Source organism: Arachis duranensis, chromosome 6 (genome assembly GCF_000817695.3).
Source record: "Arachis duranensis cultivar V14167 chromosome 6, aradu.V14167.gnm2.J7QH, whole genome shotgun sequence".
NCBI lineage: Eukaryota > Viridiplantae > Streptophyta > Magnoliopsida > Fabales > Fabaceae > Arachis > Arachis duranensis.
Window position 1 is genome coordinate 10,387,196 of NC_029777.3, and position 22,838 is coordinate 10,410,033.

Consider the following 22,838-nt stretch of genomic DNA (forward strand, 5'->3'; position numbering starts at 1 on the left):
CAATACCAGCTGGAGAAAGCGAGCACATGTTCATGCCAATCTTGGTCATTATTGCTCTACCTCCACTCTGGGGAAAAAGTGATAACTTGTCATAAAATAAGATGAAAATGAACAGCTATGATTTACATGAAATGGCTACCAAACACATATCTACATGACAAACTACGAAACCTATGTGCTAGCACTTTCCTGAGACAAGTATTTCATGTGTGTTGCTTGATCAGAATCAATTCCTGAAATGCTCTTACTTTTCATAAAATAAGATGAAAAATAGGCCACATTTCCTATTCAATATGCACTAATTGGTTCATTTAGTTAGACTAATGGACTATAATGATCACATTTTGAGGTAATTTCAATGCCCTTAAAAAACATACATCACTACCAAAGGAACTATACATAAACGTTGACTATAATGCTATGATAATAATTTATACCTTCATGCATACCTGCTCAAACTCAGAAACTAAACTAAAAGTTCAACCTTCAATCGAACCGAACTAAAGTTAACAAAATTATGAAATTAAAATTACAACATCTGCCCCTAATTTGATATTAATCGTTAAAAAAAAGTATATTAATGAACTACAACCTTCAACAGTAGCTATTGCAAGTAGGAGATAGGTTTGGCAACCCTAGTAACCTAATGGTACTACCTTTCTAGGAAGTTTCAGTAGCTTTGTGTTAGAGAGAGAGACCTGGCGCGAGGTGGAGAGGAGAGAGGAGAAGGGCCTTGCGAAGGAATGGAGGCGAGTTAGAAATGCCATTGTTGAAGAAACAAGAAGCTCAATTTGCAGAGGTCAAAGCGAGTTAGCGACCCCACAAGACAACAGCAACATCACCGTCGTGGCGTTGATGGTTGTGACTTGCGACTGATGTTACTTTTCAGTTGAGTTGCGCCGCGCATCTTTCCCTCCCAATTTTAGTTTCGGAGATGCCCTGTTCCTCCTTTTTCATTTATACCGGTGATCCAACCCGTCATATTTACTGGTTTAATCGGTAAGTTACCAGTTGAATACATCTATATTTTTTTTACATTTTAACAATAATACTGTCTTAATTTTTAAAATAACTAATATAAAAATAAACATATTATTAATTAATATTATAATAATATTTTAATTTAACACAATAATATAACAATTAATTAGATAATTAATAATTAATAATCAATTCTAATCAAGCAACTAATAATTACTCAGAATTTATTAATAATTAATAATTAATCAATTAGACAATTAATAATTTATTTTAACTATCTATTAGTTTTTTTTTTGTTTTTCACAGTATTCTCCAACTTGACAGGTCAAGGACTAATCAATCCCGGATCTGAGTTCTATTCAAGGGTCTATTGCTGGCCAATGAATTGCTGCATGCACAAACAAGATTTGAACCCCAATACTTGTTTAAACGGATAAGTGAATTCGATCAACCAAGTTGGTTAAGTGTCTATTAGTAATTAAGAATCAATTCTAACAATGATAATTTTAAGACTCACAAAATTAAAATTGAAAATAAGGTACGTCTTTATTATTTTTAGGGTAAAATATATTTTTTTGTCTCTGAAGTGTGACAAAAGTTTTAAAAATATTCCTAAATTTTATTTTATTTTAATTTTGTCTAAAAAGTTTTCGATTTGCATCAAATATACTCTTAACGGCTAATTTTTCAAAAAATTTAAGATCGATTCAACAACAATTTCATAAGAACAACTCTCAACACAAACAAATCAAGCATAATTTTCATGCATTATTATCAGATTAGCCGTCAATGATATATTTGATGAAAATAAAAAAATTTTGAGACAAAATTAAAACAAAATAAAATTTATAGATATTTTTAAAATTTTTGTGAAACTTCAGGAATAAAAAATATATTTTATCCTTATTTTTATTAATAGAATCATAATATCATAACCATAAAGTAAATATCAATCTCCAAACATTTTCTTTCCAAATTTAAAATTAGCAAACCGACATTAAATCAGCAATAAGCAAAATAATTAAATTAGTAATTAACAAGTTTTTTGTTCAACAAATTCAAGTCTCCTCGTAAATTCATAACTAAGCAATTAGCCAATTACATTACATAAATAATATTATAAGATATCAGAACTCATAAACATACACAATTAACTAATTATTTTTAACTAAATCATTTTAACATATTAAAAATTAACAGAAAAATTCTACATCTAAGTCATTTAGCTAACCATCTTCAACTAAGTTGCTATAATGTGTTTCTCGTTCACGCGCTTCTTCTTACACATTGTTGCTGGCTTGCTGCTAATGCTTCTTCTTATTTTCCTCTTTTTTTTTTTCTCATCTTTCCCTTTTGTTATTGTCATTATCACTACCACTACCACCTCCTCCTTCTCCTCCCTCTTTCTTTCTCATTTGAATTTATTCTCTTTCTTCCTTTTCCTCCTCCTTCATCATCATCATCATCATCGTTATCGTCATCGCTGCTGCTACTGCCTCTTCTTATTCTCCTCCTTTTTTTCTCATCTTTCTTTTTTGTTATCATCATCATCGTTAACACCACCTCCACCACCTCTTCCACTTCCTCCTCCTTCCTTCTCATTTGAATTTATTCTCCTCCTTCCTTTTCCTCCTCCTCCATCATTATTATCTTTATCGTTGTCGTTTTTTCTTATACGTAAATGACAGTGTTTCTTTTCCTCTTTCATTTTTTTTAAAATTTTTGCACATATAATATTTCAATCCAATAAATGCACATTCAAGCCTAACTGAGAAGTAAAGCTCTTAAAATAAGTAAGAGTAACAGAAAAAAAATAAAAATAAATATTAAAAAAAATTATGTGTTTTGTATTAATTTTTTGGTGTCAAAATTAATAAATTTTATTTTTTTGTTTCTAGCAAGAATTCAATCCAATAGGTTCATTCGAATAAATAAGATTTTAATATAGTGCAAATATGTTTATTTAAGTAATTTTTGTGTTATCTTGTAATCTTTTAGTATGCAATTTACTTTTTATATTTATTCAATTAAATAAGATTGTAATACATGTTCATTCAAGTTTAATATGAAAAGAAATATTCACACACAAAAAAAGTAAAAATAACAATTCAAAACTACTCCTCCTTCTCCTCCTCTTATTCTTTGTTATCTTGATCATCATGATTACTTAGCAAGATTAGAACATCAACTAAATAAGATTACAATATAATACAAATATATTCATTCAAGTAATTTCATTGCTATCTTGTGATCTTTTAGTGTGCAATTTACTTTTTACATTTATTCAATTAAATAAGGTTGTAACACATATCTATTCAAGTCTAATATAAGAAACAATACTCTTAAAATAAAAGTAAGCCTCCCTCCTCCTATCATCTTCATCATAAGAAAAAAAAGAAATGCAGCATTAAAAAAATTGTATTTTTATAGTTAAATTTCAGTGTTAAAATTAACAAGTTTCAGTGTTATTGTTAAGAAATTTTAATATTATTTTTTAATATATTTTAAGTAATTCAAAATTCCTTGTCATCTTCTGTGTTATCATCATCATCTTCTTTTCTTATCTCACACTCTCATAATTATTTTTGTTTTATTCTTTAATAAGAATAAAAACAAGAAAAAGAAAAGAAAAATTAAATAATAAAAGAACAGAAAATATATATAATGCTGCAAAAAATTACTAGAAAGATGAAGAGTAAAAGAAAAAAAAAACACCAAGAAAAAGTATGCAATGTCCCTGGAAGTTGAAACACGTTCTCAAAAATAAAATTATTTTTTGTTAGATTTAAATCAATTTAGTTGGAATTAGTTGCAGAAAAAATTTAACTGTGTAACGAGACTGAAAATTAAATTAAGCAAATCGCATTTTGTATGAACAACAGATTAAAAACAAAAAAGTAAGCAAGAAAAATTAGGTAACCTTTGGTGGTCTTCCAATGAGTCGAGTATGAAGGAGGCGCTAGAATGTGATGCGGACAAGTTGGCAGTATTGCGGCAGTTCTTTTCCTTATGTGTGTGGAGAACTAGCAGAATATGACGGATAGGGAACAGGAACACCGGCAGCAAGCACGCGAGGAGGGAGAGAGGTGAAGGAGCAAGGGCGGAGTTAGATAAAATATTAGAGGGGTCAAAAATATTTATACAATAAATTAAGACTAAAATAAAATTTTAAGGGGACTAAACTGAAATTTACATATAATTTACATGTAAAAAATTAAAATTAGGGGGAATCATTGCCCCCTTTTCCTACCACCTGGCTCTGCCCCTGTGAAGGAGGCGCAACGATGACACAAGCAGAAAGCACTGCTCAAGCAAACGCGGAGATGAGAGAGGCGCGAGCAGTCGAGCTTAGACGGAGACTAGACGCGAGCACATGACGCGAAGGATCTGGTGAGAGGCATGGCGACGGCGGCAAGCATGCGTTGGATGATCCAAGGTGAGCTCTCAACTCTGTCTCTGTGTCTATATTATGCCGTTTTAGACACTAGAGAGTGTGAGTGAGAACTCGATATGCGCTGGAGCTTTCGTTCAGCTAGGTGTTTTTTCCTTAAAAAGAAAATTAAAACGTCAAATGACATCATTTGAAGTGGGCGATTTAGAAAAAAATTAATTACCAAGTGGTCTACGTTTCTCAAATCTGTTGGTTCATCAGTTTTGTTTCTTGTGCAGTCCAATACTCAATTCGGCCTAGCTAAGAAAGGAGTAAGAAATTGGATCGGTTTGGTTTTTTCGACTATCACATTTTATTGCATAAAAAATTAATATTAATATTTTTAATTGAATAATTATATAAAATAATTCGGGCCTGCTACACATACAAGCAAAAAGACCTACAAGTTTTACAAGTTCCCAGCCCACACTTCATTCACACGCGAACTCATTCACTTTGAATGGAGTGTAAATTACACGCGCTCCACTCAACGGTTGCTCTCCGCGAATAGCACTCCTTAATGGCGCACTCTTCCACTTCTCCAAGCCCTTCGAAGAAAACACAAATCGTCCATTTTCGAGCAACATTCCAAACTGCAGAGATAGGACTCGTCGCGAAGATTACAACTCTCCATCAACACAACATAGAACTCTCCATCAACAATCTCCAGAAAAAATGAAGTTATAATACTCAAGGTACGTTACGTTACTATTTTACTCATCTTGAATATTTTCCACATTTCGAAATCGAAGAACTAGGTTTTAATGTTCTTCTACGTTCTTCTAGGTTTTACTGTTCTTCTTGTTCTAGGTCTCATTTTACAGTTTTTAATGTTCTACTTGTTCTAGGTTTTACTGTTATTCTTGGTTCTAGGTTATACTGTTCTTCTTAGTTGTTCTAGGTGTTACTGTTCTTGTTGTTCTAGTTCTTCTCGTAACTGATTTTTGGGAGTATATTGCGTAATTTGGTGGGTGTATATAGAGTAAGTTGTTGGGTGTATATTGCATAATTTGTTGGGTGTATATTTCTGAACTGATATACTGTAATATAGTCAACAGTTGCAACTGTTATAATATTTGCTTGTCCATGGGTGTATATTGCTTGACCTTGTAAGTTGCTTGACCTTGTATATTAATGCATGTTTGAATGATATCTGACTGATATCTATGGGTGTATCTGACTCGTATCTATGGGTGTATCTGAATCATATCTATGGGTGTATCTTACTGATATCTATGGGTGTATTTTTCATTTTAGAAAAAATGGCAGGCAGAAACTAAGCTGAAAAAAATGTAAGAACAAATATATGTCTTAGATGAAATGAGTTTTATATAATAGAAATATATTTGACTATAATTTTTCTTTGTTTACAGCAAACCAAAGACCTTAAGTGTGCAACACATTTGTTAAGTGAGAAATTCAGAAACACGAGCAAGGAGAAGAAAATAATTGTTAGGGATTTGGAATTTGGTGGCCTGATGCACATCCCGCCGCTAAGGGTGCATCACCAAATATTAAGGGAGTTGGCTAACTCCTTCAAATTAGGGGAAAACAGACTGGAAACCGGCTACGGTTTATTTAAATTAAGACCAAAAACAATAGGGGTTGCGCTTGGCATCAACGCGTCAGGTAACTCGCTAAAAATTATAGGTGTATATGAGCCATATTCAGTTGTATTTCAATTGATGCTTGGATGTATTTGAACTGATTTTCATACTATGTTATTTTCCTTTTTGTAGGAGATCTATTTCCTCAGAAAGTGAATTATAAGGATCTTTCTGAAGATGACAAACAAATTTTTAGAAGATTCCAGGGTAAGACCCTCAAAAATCTGACAGATGAGATGATGGCTATTGCCATTGATAATGAACAGGATCGCCTCATGTTCAAGAGGATTTTCATCCTCTATATACAGATGACGTTCCTGTTACCAACGACAATAAACAAAATCTCACCTGTGCACCTGACCCCAATTTTCAAGATGGACACAATAATAGAGCGGAACTGGGGAGCACATGTTTTGAATTTTATCATCAAGGGCATAACAGATTACAATTTGAAAAAGAAAAAGGCAATTAATGGCTGCATGTTTGCCCTGATGATAATTTACTTTCATCTGTCAAAAAATAAAGACAAGAAGAGGGCAGAAAGACCTCCAGAACCTTGGATTGCCAACTGGACTAAGGAGCAGTTGGTTGAAAGAATGAGGGCAGAAATGGAGGATCATATGGTAAGTGAAAAAAATATCTTGGGTGTATTTTATTTACTTGAATACTGCTAACTAAAATTTCTAATGTTTCAGGGGATTATAAAGATGGCCGACACAAAGGAAAAAATGAAAGAAATAAAGAAAAAAGAAAAAAAAGAAGAAACCAAAAAAACAAAAAAAGGAAGGCAAGTTCAACATCATCACCTGAGACTGAAACAACTGAAAGTGACCATTCTACCTCTGAGTCTGAGACCGAAGAAGACTCAGAGGATTCAACAAGAAAACAATCCACCCGAAAAGCCAAAAAGTAAGTAACATACTTGGGTGTATTTTGTTTATCCATTTGGGTGTATTTTGTTTATCAAGTTGGGTGTATTTTGTGCATTCATTTGGGTGTATTTTATCCCTTTTAGAATGTTTTTAAATAATGATTATTTGCCTTTCATAATGGAGTCCAAAAAAAGAAATAAGACTCAGGAAGATTCTGATTCAGAATCTGAATCAACTGATGAATAATGTTCTGAAATTATTACTCCTTTCCTTTGGGTTTATTATCAAGATTTCATGTATTAACAGAGTGTCTCTTATTAACTTATAGAAGCGAAGAATCATCACCAGTGGAGAAACAAAAAACAAAGAAAAAATTCAGAGAACACAAAAAAGTTAGCACTTCTTTGGATAGTTTTTTTAATCAAATTAATTTTGTATTTCTAATTCATACTTATTTTTCCCCCCAGGACACAATCCAAAAAGAAAAAGGTCGTTGTTGAGGATTCATCTCCTGAGCAAGCTCAATCCTATCATGTGTACAGTACTTTGTAAGCTATATTACCATCTATCATCAAAATTATATTTGTTAACATGTTCTTTTATGCATGTACTGTCAGATCTGAAATTGGAACTGAAGATTTAGATGAATTCTTAAGGGAAAACAATGAAAAATCTGCTGCAGAGGGGGTATGTCTTGTTGGGGTGTATATTTTAGATTTTAGGGTGTTTACTTTGCTAATAATTGTTTCTTGTTTCGCAGGGAGAATGAAGCTGACTTGCGATCGACGGAAGGTCACTATGTCTCATCTGAAACGTAAGAAGCTTTATTTGATAAAATCTTGTTATCATGATTTAACAGTATGGTATTTTTTGTGAATAACATGTACTCTATTATGTTTAGAATACCGGACGTAAACTTGAGAAGTAATGATCCTTCCTCTCAAGGACACACAGAACAAAGTAGCGTAAACAAACCGGCAGAGAGCATGTAATTTCTCTTTCAAATAACCGTTGCTTTTATTCTTTTATTACCTTCTACTTCTAATTCTGTATATATTTTTTTAGAAAAAAAAAAGCTCTTTATTATTTTATTCGAGAAAAAAAGGCAGGAATAAAAAGCAAAAACTGCAAGTATGTAAGTTCTCAAAAAACAAAGCCTGTCTTTCTTTTGAATTGTTCGGGTGTATTTTTGACTTTCTTAGGGTGTATTTTAGGTTGAGTCTGTTTGAAGAGTCAGCCAGTGAGTCGGCTGAAGAGAATATGATGGTTGTGAGGGAAGAGACACCGTCCGAAGGGCTTGCAGTGTGAGTTTTTCAAAAATATTTCAACCTTATAACCTTTTTATTTTCAAAGGCATTGTTAACCTTTTATTTTTCTTCTTATTTAGAGTTCCGATTCAAGTTTGTCTACCATTGTCCCAAACAACCACTATGCCGGAAAATGAACAAACACCTGAGACAGAAAATGAACCAACCCCTCTGCTACAAATTGAAGGAACTATAAAGAGGTAATAAATAGTGTTGGGTGTATATTTGGTTACAATTTGGGTGTATATTGCCCCTGTTGGGGTGTATATTTTCACGATTGATCCAGGACTAGTTGTTTTACATCATGATTAATTTTATGTATCATGCAGCACTCCTAAACCCCTCCAACAACTTGAAGAAAGCACAACCACGCTTTCCCCAGCTCCATCTAAAATATATGTTCATCAGAGTAAAATCAATGTTTGGTTATCATCCGTATATTCTTATTCTTATAATACGTTATACATGATCACGCAGTAATCCAGCCCCAGAAGACACTGCTGCGCTGATGATGATGGCACGGACAGCATCGTATGTTCCTAAAATAGATTCGTTGCCATCATTCAGCCTTGGCTTGACTGATTCAAGCCAAGAAGAGCAACGCAGGAGGGAGCGTCAACACAAGAAAGAGGGAGGGCAAAAACTCCAGAAATCTCAAAACTGCTAGAACAATTAGGGGATCTGGTACACAAAATTGCAAGTGGTAGGGTGACAACAAAAGAAAAAAGTCCGCAGATTTCAATGGAGAGTAGTGCAGAGAGTTTCGAGAAGTTTGAAACTCCTGCAAGGACGAATGAAGTTACTTTTGACATAAAAGAGAAGTGCTACCTTTGAGCCATACGAGTGAAGACATACGCAAATGGACTAACTAATGAGTTTGATACCATCTGCACACTCCAAGTCCAAGATAGATACACTTTGTCAAAACTCCACCTTGCATCACTTGCACCTGAAACGCATATCGAAGCTGAGGTAATATTATATTAACATTAATGTTTTTATCACCAAAATTAACTGCAATGCTGATTGATGTAAAATTGATTTCGGCATCTTTTTCTAGATTGTCTCTGCCATGTGCTTCATCCTAAACCAGCAAAAGATTAAGAGGTTTCAAGAAGAAGTATACTGTCTCCCCCCTGATATTGTAGTAAGGTTGCTTCAACGAATTTTGGTTGTATTTTCTGCATTCCTTCGGGTGTATTTTCTGTCTTATTTTGGGTGTATTTTCTGTGTTCAATTGGGTGTAAGTTGTTTATTCATTTGGGTATATTTTCTGGATTCGTTTGGGTATATTTTCTGTATTCATTTGGTGGTTCACAATTTTTGCAGAACATGGCCCTAAGAAATCATCCGAAAGGGGTATTCTTACAGCCTAATAACAATAAGCCGTTCAGGGTGGAAGACTACCCAATGTTTATACCCTTCTTGGACCTTAAAAAATTAGCATCGCAACGTTATGTAAGTTTTCATTTCTAAAAATTTTTATTATCATTTTTTACTTATGTGCCAAATAAACTAAAATAGTGTTCAATCTGAACATTTTTCAGATTTTTTCACTTGTTTGCCATTCACAACATTGGTGGTTATGGTTGGCTGATACAAGAAAGCGGAAATTTTATATAGTCGACCCATATCACACGAAATCTCTGTCCGATGAGAGAACTGCCCTGAATACATTCATTGTAAGTTGTTTCTGTGTTCTATATTTTAAGAGTTAGGTGTATTTCTATTCAATATAAGGTGTAACTTTGTGCTCCTTTGGGTGTATCCCTTTTTTTGAAATTATTCATGTATTACTGATTTGTTTTGTGTTTTAAGGGATATGTAATTTCACGAATTAAAGTATATGCTGGGGGCACCTCTGAAGACAAAGGACAAGGACAAGGAAATTAAACCACCATACCTTAATATCTCGGGCCAAAAAACAAGGTATGAATCTTTCACTCTGAAAATTAAACTTTCCTATATGTAATTTGTAATTTATTTTCTTTGTTTTCAGCTATGACTGTGCTATCTACGTAATGAAGTGGCTTGAGATATTTGAACCCGCAAACATTAAAAGGCAGAAGTATGAGTGGGACAATTGGACCCAGGTAAATATGTTTAAAACTAAATAACTTTGTATTACATTTTTCAATTAACATGGTTGATTAAACAGAATATTCTTTTTAACTGTAGGACGAGGTGGACCACTTTAGAGTGGAATATGCTTCCCGGATTCTATTCCATGACATGAATCTAGACAAAGCTGAAACCATTAGGGGAAGTAATGCAATAAGACTGTCCAAGCCATCCTCGTTGTTATTGAGTCCATATTGTCAGATAGATTCTAAGGATATTGACACTGATTAATGTAAAAGTTACATAGTCCTGTAACAAATTGAATACATGTTGTAAAAAATTTCCAATTATAATCCAGTTTATTGTAAAATTTCTTTCAATAATTAAACTCTCTCTACTGTATTCAAAATGTATAAATTACAGGTACTATAATATGAAGGAAAACATCAAACTAAATATACACCCATAACCTACCATTTTTTACACCCAAAGAAAGTTGAATATACACCCAAAAATCTATCCCCCTGATGCTTTATCCCTTAAACCCTGAATCCTAAACACTTAAAACCTAAACCCTAATCCCTAACCCATAAACCCTAAAACCTAAACCGTAAACCCTAAAACCCTAAACCCTAATACCTAAAACCTTTAAACCGTTGTAAAAAAAATAAACAGTATTTTATAACATAAAAACAAGATTCTGAAGTATATATATGTATATACATGTAAAATGTGAAATACAAAAAAATTCAGAAATACACCCAAAAGAACAGCACTTTTACACCCATATTCTGTAACTATACACCCAAAAAGTTATCTGCTGCTGCTGGTACCCTGAACTAATAATTCATAACACGTCCTTGATATTGGTTGGAATTTGAATGCACCACTGATGCAGCATCAAAGAGGTTTAACTAAATATAACAAACTCGCATATTAACTAAACTATTAACGAGAAAAATAAACTCAATCACCACATATTTAAAGAACATCACTTTTACCTCGTTTAAACCTTTCGTTTTTTTTTCTTCTTTGTGGCATTTACAATCTGTTTGTCCAACTTTGAACCTAGCCTATTTTTTAGACGTCCTCTTGTTTGAATCCTTGGGGGGCTTTGAAGCTCGTTAACGGATTTCAAGTTGGCGTTTTCGTGAAACAAAGAAGATGTGCCCTTCTTTTTGGCTTTCAATGATTCCATCTCAACCATGACGTTATCGTATGCACGGTGTAGAATTGCAGTCAGCTTCTCCGATTTTGATACAAATTCATAAATATTTTGTGAACGAAAAATCAATTGGTCAAATCTCTTGCTTTTTGGCTCTAACAGTGGCTCGTTATGGCTGATCTTGATATGTGTGTCGCCTCTTTATCAACATATATACCCCCTCTGTAGTTGTAATATTTATAGGGAATGCAAATATCATCATATTGTATTGGTGCTTATGTGCATTAGTTGTAACATCCTTTTGGAAATTCCAATAGAGAGAGGCCTTGCAAGTTGTAATTAAACTATAAATATAAGAGGGAATGAAAATATCATGTTAGTAATATAAAATCAGCCATATTCATAATTACTGTTATTTGTTATTAATTGTAGGAAGAGAACATATTATATAGACAGTGATCTAAAATCACACAAACACAATTATATATTCTTCTTCGCAAAGAATATATGCATTTATTTACTAGTTACAAGTCCCACCCCATAACTTATTATAAAATCATATGGCATGCTAAAATAATATCATAGAAGATATAAACAATTAAATGAGATGAGTTTTAGTTGTTGTGATGTGGGAGGTCATCAGCAACAAGGAGGTAGAAAAGTCCCATAACACCACTATGCAACTTACTGTTGCTGTAGTCAACCTCCAAAGTCAAAACTTCACCATTAGAGATCTTGATAGAGCCAGGTTGAGAGTAGCAAGTTGTCATTCCCATCAGGTACCCTTTCTCATTTCCTGCTTCACTTCCATTTCCATATTTTGGTAGTGAATTGCATATGACTCTTCCATCCTGAAATTAGTTAAAGTAAAATTAGTTTGGCAAAAATATCTTGTTTAGGAGTTAAACATCAACCACCAAAGAACATTTATGATTCTATGCGATAACATGAGTATAGTGATGCTCATAGCTAATCCATAGCTAATCCAGTGTCATGATTCTATGCAACTTATTTTTCTTTATCTTTATAGGTGGAGTATCTAACTAATTCCCATGACTGTTGACATTTATCATTAGCAACCGTGAACTTTGAACTGTTTATTTGACCGAATCCTCCAAGAACTTAATGAGTCTTTGAGCTTTGGAATTGTTACTTAACATGCTTTATTTTTAGTTTTCAAAAATGGCAGGATGAATTTAATTTTCATCGAGTCTTTGAGCTTTGTAGTTGAGCACTTAACATATACTTTAATTTTCTACATGCATAATTGGATGAATTTAAGAATACTATAGAACAGGCTATACAAAAAGCATATGAAGAAGGAAGTAATGCATCAAATGAGATGGATGTGTGGTATGAAATATTCAGATTTAAAAAGGGAAGAATTCATGAACTTATAATAAAATTCACTGCAATTGACAAAAGACCTAGTTATTGTGACTCCAATTCTTAGTCATCTGATTGGTTGCGAATGTTAAAACATAAAGAAGTAATGAAGATAATGCAAGAGTAGTTGCAAATGTTAGAACATGAAGAAATAATGAAAAAAAATGCAAGAAGAGAACGCTGACTTAAAAATTAGGTTGGAAAAGATAGAAAGAAGACTTGATTTCATTGACTATATGCTTCAAAATCCGATTTCTCAACTAGAAGGTAGACAAATATAGGAGATGATGAAGATAGTAAACGTAAGAGTGATTAGTAGTTTGTGATGCTAGTTAGTTAATAGAGTTTAAATGATGTAATTAGTAATGAGAGTGTTGCATACTTATTATTGTTGTCTATGATATTGAATTGATGAGTTATTCTGGTTATTGTTCAAGTGTGTTATGATATTTTGGTTATTGTTTAAGTGTTATTTACTTTTATGTGTTAAAAGTGAAGGTTTTTAGTTGATGATTTTTCAATATTTGATGGTATAAATGTAAAAATTTAGTAAAAATGATAATTAAAAAAAAAAAAAGACTAAAATGCTTGATTGACAGGTCCACACTTAGCAACCGAATTAGAGACTGAAATGTTGGTCTCAAATTAGGGACCAATTTGGTGACCGATAACGACCGCGAATTAGATACCGAAATACTGGTCACAAATTAGTGACCGATTTAGCGATTGAAAAGTTGGTCGCTATTTAGCGACCGATTCACTCGGCGACCGAATATTTGGTCACGATTTAGCGACCGATATTCTTTGGTGAGGATTTGGTGATCCTGTACACAAATTAGTCGCTATTTGGTCGCTAAATCGGTCGCTAATCCGATAATTTCTTGTAGTGTTGTGTTATCAAAGCGTTTGTTCTATATTTAGTTTCATAAATTAAATTATAATTTAATTAATATAATATTTTAATTATTTTTTAAATTATATATTGTTTAAATGTAGTTGGTCTTTTTATATTATATAATTATTTATTATTTTTAACTCTGAAAAAATTCAAAATTTAATTCCTGTACATTATACTTTATAACTTCTCAACGTTAAAAAATTTTGATAATTTTTTACATACCAATGAGTCAAATGATAATTTTTAATAAATTTTTAGAAATAATTTATTATTTTATTTTAAATTCATAAATATAAAAAAATTGTAAATTTTTTGAAATTTAAACTAAAATACCAAAATTAGATTTCTATTCTTATATTATTTTGATCTTTTTAAAATTTTATTTAAATTTAAATAAAAATATTTTTTATTAGTATTTATGTTTTAAAATTAATGAATAATACATAACCGATTAATTTAAAAGTAAGATTTACTACTTATATAGCTAGGATAAACATAATAAATTGAATTAAGTTGATTCGATTTATTATTGATGCAATATATACATGATAAATTAAATCAACTTAATTCGATTTATATAAAAATATTCATGATACAGTTTATAAATAATTCTAATTTAAAATATTTATGTAATTTTAAACTTTATTTGTTTTATTAGCGTAAATTACTCTACTTTTTATAAGTAGAGATTTAAAATAGATTCAGTCATTCAATTTCAAAAATAACATATACTAGAGTCAAAATATTTAAGTATAGCTAGTAGAAAATGTGATTTATCATTCTAATCTTATACATTTAATTTAAAAAGATATACCATGATCAAATATCATTCATTGAAAAACGACATCTATATGTATACATTGAAAGCTAAGAAAATGCATAAACGATTCTAATATAATTTAAAAAATGTTTTAATTAAACAGTAATTATTTTATATGAATTTCTAATTAGTAGAGTAATATAACACTTTCATGATGCCAATAGGCATTTACTCCGATTCTCATTCTAAAAGTTACATATTAAAATAAAAAATTGTAAAGTTTGAAGAATTCGTTACATCGTGAATTCACGACGTAAACCAAGATTCTTTTTTGGACGATAACCAAGAAGGTTTAAATGGGAGAACTTGCATATAATATATTGTTAGTGCATGCTATTTATGATATAATAAAATAAATAATCATCAAAGTATGTACCCAAAAAAAATTTTTTTTTTGATGTAGTAATTTAAATTATATTTATATATTTTATTTTTGTTCAAACAATATGTCCATATATATTAGAGTTATAAATATGGTGTATGTGAATAATATAAGCTCGTAATATCTCACCTAGGCCACACAATAATAGATTCACTTCTTCTAATTCCATATCTAACCCTTTCAACATTATTGTTGCTATTCTCTTTGTTTTTCAACAAACACAAAGCTACTAAGAGCACAACAAAAACTCCGCAAGATCCTAAAGGCCTTCCAATAATTGAAAACCTTCTCCAATAATTAGCTACTATATATTTATATATAAATATATATATTATTTAATTTATTTTTAATACATATTTTATATTAGAATTTAATTAACTTGTGTTATAATAATAGAAATTTTATAATAATTTTGATGTATTTAATACATTAAAACATAAAAAAAATTATAAAACAATTTTTTTATAATATACTTAACTTGTATCTTTAGAATACAAATGATCAAAACTCTTTTTATTAATAGCTATAAATTTGGTGTTCACTATCATTGATTTGAAAACGAGTTACTAGACTTTGCTCAAAAATTATTTTTAATATGGTGATAAAAATGATATTTTGATTTAAAATTGATATTTAAAGGGTATTATAATATTATGGATATGTAAAAAATGTGTCCCCAGCTCCTAAATTCTAATAATCCAATATTGGAAAAAAAAAAGGTTCCACAATGATATGATTTGATCAATATAGGTTTTATTTGGTGTTAATGTTGTTCATAAAATATAAAGTATAGTCACAATTAATATAAGAGAAATATCTGTCAAAATAAGAATGACTAGTAACTCAAATTTTTATTTAATGACATTTTTTTATTGATTATGAGTATAATAAGAAATTGTGGTACAAAATATTTTTTAAAAAAATTGTTGTGAAAGCTCGGAAAATAATGATAAATTAACAGGGCATATGGCATCACCAAATAGTGAGAATATCTTTTGTATAGTTCAATGAAAAGGAGCAAAATGAATATATATATATATGACACAATTAATTAAGAAGTTGTGTTGAGTGAAAACTGAAAACCCTACTCACAAAGTCAACCGACTTCATTTTTTTAAAATTATTTACCCCCGTTCTAGGAAAGTGTTTTTATCATAGCGAAAAACTCAAATACAATAGTTTTTATGTGAATTTAATAGTAGATAATTATTAAATAATAATTTAATTAAATTTATTAAATTATTTAATAATTTTTTATTATGAATTTTAGAGTAAAATATTATTTTTATTCACGAAAGTTGAAAATACTGACATATTTATTCATAAAAAAAGAAAATTACCATTTACTTTTCATTTAAATTTGAGTAAACTACCATTTCTACCCATAAATGTTGAAAATGCTGACATATCTACCCATAGAAAACAGAAATTACCATTTGTACCCATAAAAATAGTTTTTACAAGCAAAATTATCCAAACCCTAAAAAATTAAATAAAATTTCTAAACTACCCTTCTCTCCACCATTACCACTATCATCTCCTCCCCTTCCCCCCTCTCCTCTCTCTCTTAATGTTCTCATCTTCCCCACCGCTGCTACCACCACCACTAACCCATCCTCTCTCTCTTCTTCCATTTTATGAGCTCGTCGCCACCGCCATAATCCGTCAACTCTGCCAACTCCTTTCTCTTTCTCTTTCTCTCGCTTTTCTTCTGTGTTTTGCTTTTCTCTCTCTCTCTCTTTTGCTTCTTCAAATTCTCAACTTAGAAAAAGGGCTTCACCATCATCAACAACAGAACCATCTTCAGATTCTTTGCCCCCACACTCTCTCTTACCTGCAAAATCTCTTATCTTCACCACCACACCACCTCCTTCACCCAATCACCTTTCTAACCCTAACCCTCTTCACCCAGCCACCACCCCTCTTTTCCTTTCTAATCTCAAATCCCACCACCACTCCCTTCACCCAGCCATCACTCCCTTTCCCTCTAAAACTCACACACGAAAATATTATACACACACCCCCACCACCCGAGGAAGAAGAAGAGAAGAGGAGGGGGAGCGAGACCACACTGGCAACGTGGGGACTCGCTGCCGCTATCGCATCATCATCGCTGTTGTTGAGGGAGCTCAAAGAGGAGATGCGAGCCAGAACCAAGGAAGGGGGAGCTGTCGCCGCCGTCGCGCCTGCTGCTGCCGGCTTCGTCACATCTGTCGCCGCCATTGATTGAGTCTGTTGCTGTCATTGTCGCTGGTCTGGAAGGAAGAGAGCGCGCAAGAGATCGGAGAAGGAGGAGAGGACGACGGCGCGCAAGAACTATTTTTTCTCTGCTTTTTCTATTGTTGTTGTTGTTGTTATTGCTGCTGCTTTATGTGAAGAAGATGATGATGGATGTATAGTGGTGGAGGTGGTGATGGTAGTGATAAAGAAAATGAGATGGTGGTGTGATTTGAGATTAAAAAGAAAAAGGGGGGTGGTGGCTGGGTGAAGAGGGTTAGGGTTAGAAAGGTGATTGGGTGAAGGAGGTGGTGTGGTGGTGAAGATAAGGGTAATTTAGGGATTTTAGGTAATTTTTTAGTATTTGGATAATTTTGTTATGCGAAATCCATATTTCATGAGTACAAATGGTAATTTCATTTTTTATGGGTAGATATGTCAACGTTTTCAACTTTCGTGAGTAGAAATGGTAGTTTACTCTCAACTTTATATAAAGATAATTGTAGATGAATTTTTATCTTTTAACATACATTTGGTCTAAAAAAAATATAAATATCTTTTCAACATAATTAATTTTTTATTAGTGTTTTCTAAAAGAGTATATAGTTCGAACTGAATTCTTCTGTAGTTTTACACAATTAATTGAGCTTTTATGTAATAAAAAATAAAGAAAAAATATAAATAGATAATGAGAATAATAGTAAATAATATAAATAATGGATATGTCATATATTCAATTCAATAAGTATATAGATGATTATGTTCATTATTTTTAATTGGATGGTTATTCTTTTTAATTTGGTTTATTCATGCACAGTTAATAATGTGTGGATTTTCAAATTTATTAGGTGTGCAGATGGTTATCTTAATGTTAGAGTTTAGGGATAATTTAAAAGTGGAGTGTTTTTTTATTTTATTGGACTAATTCTAAAACTCATTGTTCACATTGTTCACAAAAGTCATTGTTTACCTAACAAAATAAAAAAAATAATTATGCGTAGCAACCTGTGTAAACTTTTCAATCCTGCAGTTACGGTAGTGGAGGAGTTGAAGGCTTTTACTACGTGAGAAATTTATGAATTGACGTTTATTGGCCAAAAGGGCAGGAACGGTTACCATGGAGTGTGTATACAAGATTGTATCTTGTAATTAATTATCAGTTACAGAAGTAGATTATAAATACTAGAAAGTTTTAGGGAATAAGAGTTGGAACTTTAACTCAGAAAACACTCAAACATATTCACATTCCCAGCAAATTCTTGAGTCTGCAATCGAGTCTCTTTTCTATAGGTTCCTTCCATATTTTTACTCTTTCAATTTATCTTCTTGTAAACTTTATTTTTCAAACAAATTTATCTTTCAAACATTTCTTTAATTTCAATGTTCAATTTACATTTCAGCGTTCAATTTAGATTTCAGCATCTTTAAGTTTCATGTCAAAGCCCTTTGACTCAATCAAAGACATTTTACTGCTTTCTTTTAAGTTCAACGCAAACGCTTTCAATTCATTCATTTACCTTTTTCGAATTTATGGTTTTAAACGTCCTTTATCTTTTTACGAACTTTAATTTATTTTTTATTTTCAATACTTGTCTAATCAAAGACACTTTGATGCACTTTTAGAAAATTGATACCTGCAAAGAGGAGTAGATTTCGCTCCCAGATCATTAGATATCGAACCACCATCGATTTGCTAAAAATCGACAAAACAGACTCATATGTTGTGCAACTTTTTTAAATAGTTAACAAAATTTTCATATAATAGATATCACCTGTACCTTGGAACATAGTTTAACCTCTCGATAGACTCTCTTGCATGGATGTCATTCATTTTCTTCTCTATCATAAACAAATTAATTTGAAAACTTAACATACATTAAAGTTTGACCTGCTTTAAATTTTTTGTTGGATTTCATCATACTAAGAACATCGTATCTTTTTCTTTCTCTTATTCCATGATTTTTTCAAGATTATCATCGTCTTTAATTTCACTCATTCTTAAATTAATTATATTTTTATTTAATAATAATTATAAATTCACTTATTTTTTTCATAATTATATAATATATTTATGATAGAATAAAAATAATAAAATATTTATTATTTCTGTTTTATATTATTTTAAAATAGTTTAATATTTTTAAAATATTAATAAAATTATATATTTTAAATTTTAATTTTATATTTTTAATTATTTTTTATTTATATAAGATTGAGTCAATTAATTTAATTAATAATTTATTAATTAAACTAATAATTCAATAATCTAATAATTTTATCTATTTGATTACGGTTCAATTCCGACAACTAGGTTACATAATGGTAAACCGTAAAGGTGCATCACTCTTCTTTATATTTTATTATTTTACATTTTGTTAGGAATATTAAAGAAAAAAAAAAGGAGAAAGAAGAAAAAGGTAAAATGAGATTGCGTGACAGCATGAGTGACTACATTCCTTATTAGAGAAGATGGTCGGTGGTGGAAAGAAACATTGACCGAGACCAGTTTGAGAGATCGAAACCCATTCTTGTGTTGTGTGTGTGATTTCCCCAATTCAATTCCAATCAACTGTTGCGGTGACCGGGATCAGATGACGTCAGGTACGGCTATGGCTGCTACTGTCTCTCACATTCACCCTCAGCTCTCTTGCTCCACCACCCTTCGCTCTCACCGCACCCGCACCCTCCAACTGCTCCGGCGATCCCACCTTCCATCTCCTTCCGTTCGCTCCAAGGTCTCACTCTCTCTCTCTCTCTCTCTCTCTCTCTTCTCTAACTCTATTCAACATCTATCAATTTCAAATTCTTAGGTTTTTTCTTTTTAAAGGAGATAGATAGCTAGCTGAGTTTCAGAGTTTTGCTCGAATTGCATGCAAATGTCTTTAGATTTTGTGCATTTTGTTCTTTGTCAGTAATGTCCATAGATTCAAATCAAGTTAGTCAGATCTAAAGGAAGGCTTCCCGAAATCATAGCTTGCCTAGCTGAATTCTTGCGTCAAGAATATATAATATTTTAATCGATTCTCCTTAAGTAGCAATTAAAGGATAATTGCCATTTTTGTCTGATTAAATGGAGAATTCACCTTTTTACGTTTGGAGGAGGGTTCATGGATTAGTTCATCACTATATTTAGTATTGAAGATGTTCCTTCCTAATGGAACTACTTCCTTACGATTTGTTTGATTATATTCGAGCTCTGGTCTTTGCTTATAGGTATTGTTTCGCTGAACTTAGTGGAAATCATAGTGAATCTATATGCTTAGATTGAATATGCCACTCCTGTCCTTTGAGATTGTGGGGGATGGTGCTAGACTTTTATAGTAAGTTATAATTTAGAAACATGCTTGCATTGCATAAGTAATGTACTTTTTGCTAAATGAAAATATGCTAGAGCAATTGTTTGATATTGATACTAAAACAGAAAGCATATCTCATATAGTTATCAATTGTTATGAGTCTGGAGAGGCATGGCACAGATACTTCCGATTCTGATACCAAAACTACACTAAGTTATGCAGCTGATGCAAAAGAAAACCATGATGCTGAAAAGATAAGCTCTGAAGAGGCAGCAATGGAAGGCATCAGTCAACAGAAAGGCACTGCTAAAATTCACGATTTTTGTTTAGGCATTCCCTTTGGTAAGTTTCATTGTTTGATATTTCGCTTGTTTGGTGACTTTGTTGTTAAACTATGTTTGCTTTTGTGGTGGTGGATACAACTTTGCTTAATTGCACTTTAGCCCAACTAGTTATCAGTGGGTACCACTTATTAGATTTTTGTTGATGAACTTATGAGTGTAACATCTATTACATCAAATGTAGATTATGTTTAAATGCAAATATGTAATATTTTTATCTTTGTCTTTTGTTTTAGGTGGATTTATTCTAACTGCAGGGATTATTGGATTCCTTTTTTCACGGAGCACCGCAACACTCACCAGTGGTGTGCTCTTTGGCGGTGCTTTACTATTCCTCAGCACCCTCAGCTTGAAGGTCTGGAGGAAAGGAAAATCAAGTTTACCATTTATTCTAGCACAAGCAGGTATAGGACTTCGTCATTTTCAAGACATCATTATTCATTGCTCTTGGAAATAAAAGAAAAGAAACTTAAGATCGTGCAGCTTGGTGATGTCCAATTATCAATTAGATAATTGTTAGTTCATCTCTTGACATGTTGCTTCCTTATTTTGCAGCATTGGCAGGAATCCTTATGTGGAAGAACTTTCAGAGCTACTCATTGGTAGTAATCTTATTTTGACAAATTCAATTTTGACAAAGTCAGCTCTTATCATGTGCCTATTTTTCCATAGTAAACTTATTTTCCCTTTTCTTGATGCAGGCAAAGAAAATATTTCCAACTGGCTTCAGTGCTATTTTAAGGTACCTCAAGCTGTGGCTTCTTATCTATTAATTTTCACTTTTGTCTGTGAAACTGCTAATTTTCCTTTTAGCCTCTTTGTTGCGACTTGCGAAATTATGCCTATTTTGTTTAGACTATTTATGCATGCATGCAATTTTTGTTTTCAGTTCTGCAATGCTCTGTTTTTATTTGTATGTGCTTATCTCTGGAGGAAACCCACCACCTAAGAAATTGAAGCCATCTGCCAGCGTCGCATGATGAGATAATGAAGGTTTTGTTACCCTATGTGATGTGGGACATATGGTTGTTTTGCTGCAAATTGAAGTAAGATTGTAAGCTAGTTTGATTAAGTCACTTGTGAAAGTAGATCAGCAAAGAGGTGCCGATTCGATTATTGCTTTGAATTCCAAGGCACTTATTGGATTCTATATCAAAAAATGAAATTTGATGAACTAAAAACCCATCTGCAATTTATACTCAACATAGATACTAAGTTACATATGCATCTAGCATGAAATTTGGACCTGAGATAGGAAATGGATTAAACAGCGAGGGAAAATTCAGTCAACATACAACCCATTTATATGATTCTCTTGTCTCATATATGGTATAACATTCTTAATGAATGCTTGAAAATTGAAACATGACTAGGTCATGTCAGTGAGGATTTGATTCCCATTGGTCACACACTAGGATGATGAAGTACATCTTCTATCTAATTTGCTGTCTTGTATGCTAAGATGCTGCATTTATAATGGAAAGGAATGCTGAATAACACCTGAGCTTTTAGAAAGGTTACCCAACAAAGTAAATCAACCACAATTCCACAAAAAATGCAAGTCTATAACAAAGCACAACATTCCAATGACATACCACATGTCCAAAAGTGTCTGATAGACACAAGATCAAATTACAGAATCAAACTGGTTTTACAGTTAATGCAATCAACCAACTAAAATAAAATGCATATCCCTAGGATTAGAAGAATTCCAAAATGCGAGCCAATACCGAAAGATGCATGGAGCTTGAAGGTTTGAAGCTACAATATCAACCTAATTTTTCAAATATCAAACTAATATGGATTTCATATGTTTGTAATTAAACTCTTGGTCCAATTGCCTCAGAATGGTTTTGTAAGCATGCTAATTCAACGTACCTATTACACGATTCAAAAAGCTTAACATTGTTCTACATAATTGATTTTAGGAAAAACAACTATTTGTATTTATGAATTTTACAAATACTGACAAAGTGATTCTGTACGACAAAAGTATCTAAATTTTAATTTTTTGTTGACTTTCTAATAAAATTTCTAAATCACCCCACCCTTTATCTTCAACTTCAACCTTACCA

The 22,838-nt window shown here is 31.9% G+C and overlaps 2 protein-coding genes across 3 annotated transcripts in view; one reads left to right on the forward strand and one right to left on the reverse strand.

Moving 5' to 3' along the window:
* LOC107492648 (DNA repair protein recA homolog 2, mitochondrial) overlaps positions 1-945 on the reverse strand; it is a 3,619-nt gene extending 2,674 nt beyond the window's left edge. Inside the window, exons 1-2 of one of the 2 annotated variants that reach the window (XM_016113696.3) lie at positions 657-945; positions 7-67 (exon numbers count right to left, since the gene is read on the reverse strand). In XM_016113696.3, the coding sequence (XP_015969182.1) occupies positions 7-67; positions 657-767 (172 nt within the window). In that variant the 5' untranslated portion in view covers positions 768-945. The remainder of the gene's footprint in view (positions 1-6; positions 68-656) is intronic. The other variant, XM_016113697.3, reaches the window with a different exon arrangement.
* Positions 946-19,547: 18,602 nt separating this feature from the next.
* Positions 19,548-22,170, forward strand: LOC107492647 (protein FATTY ACID EXPORT 1, chloroplastic). The gene is made up of 6 exons (XM_016113695.3): positions 19,548-19,861; positions 20,566-20,764; positions 21,000-21,167; positions 21,319-21,365; positions 21,465-21,505; positions 21,653-22,170. Exons 1-6 carry the CDS (start codon positions 19,718-19,720, stop codon positions 21,741-21,743), a joined length of 690 nt encoding a protein of 229 aa, XP_015969181.1. The 5' UTR covers positions 19,548-19,717; the 3' UTR covers positions 21,744-22,170.
* The last annotated feature ends 668 nt before the right edge of the window (positions 22,171-22,838 follow it).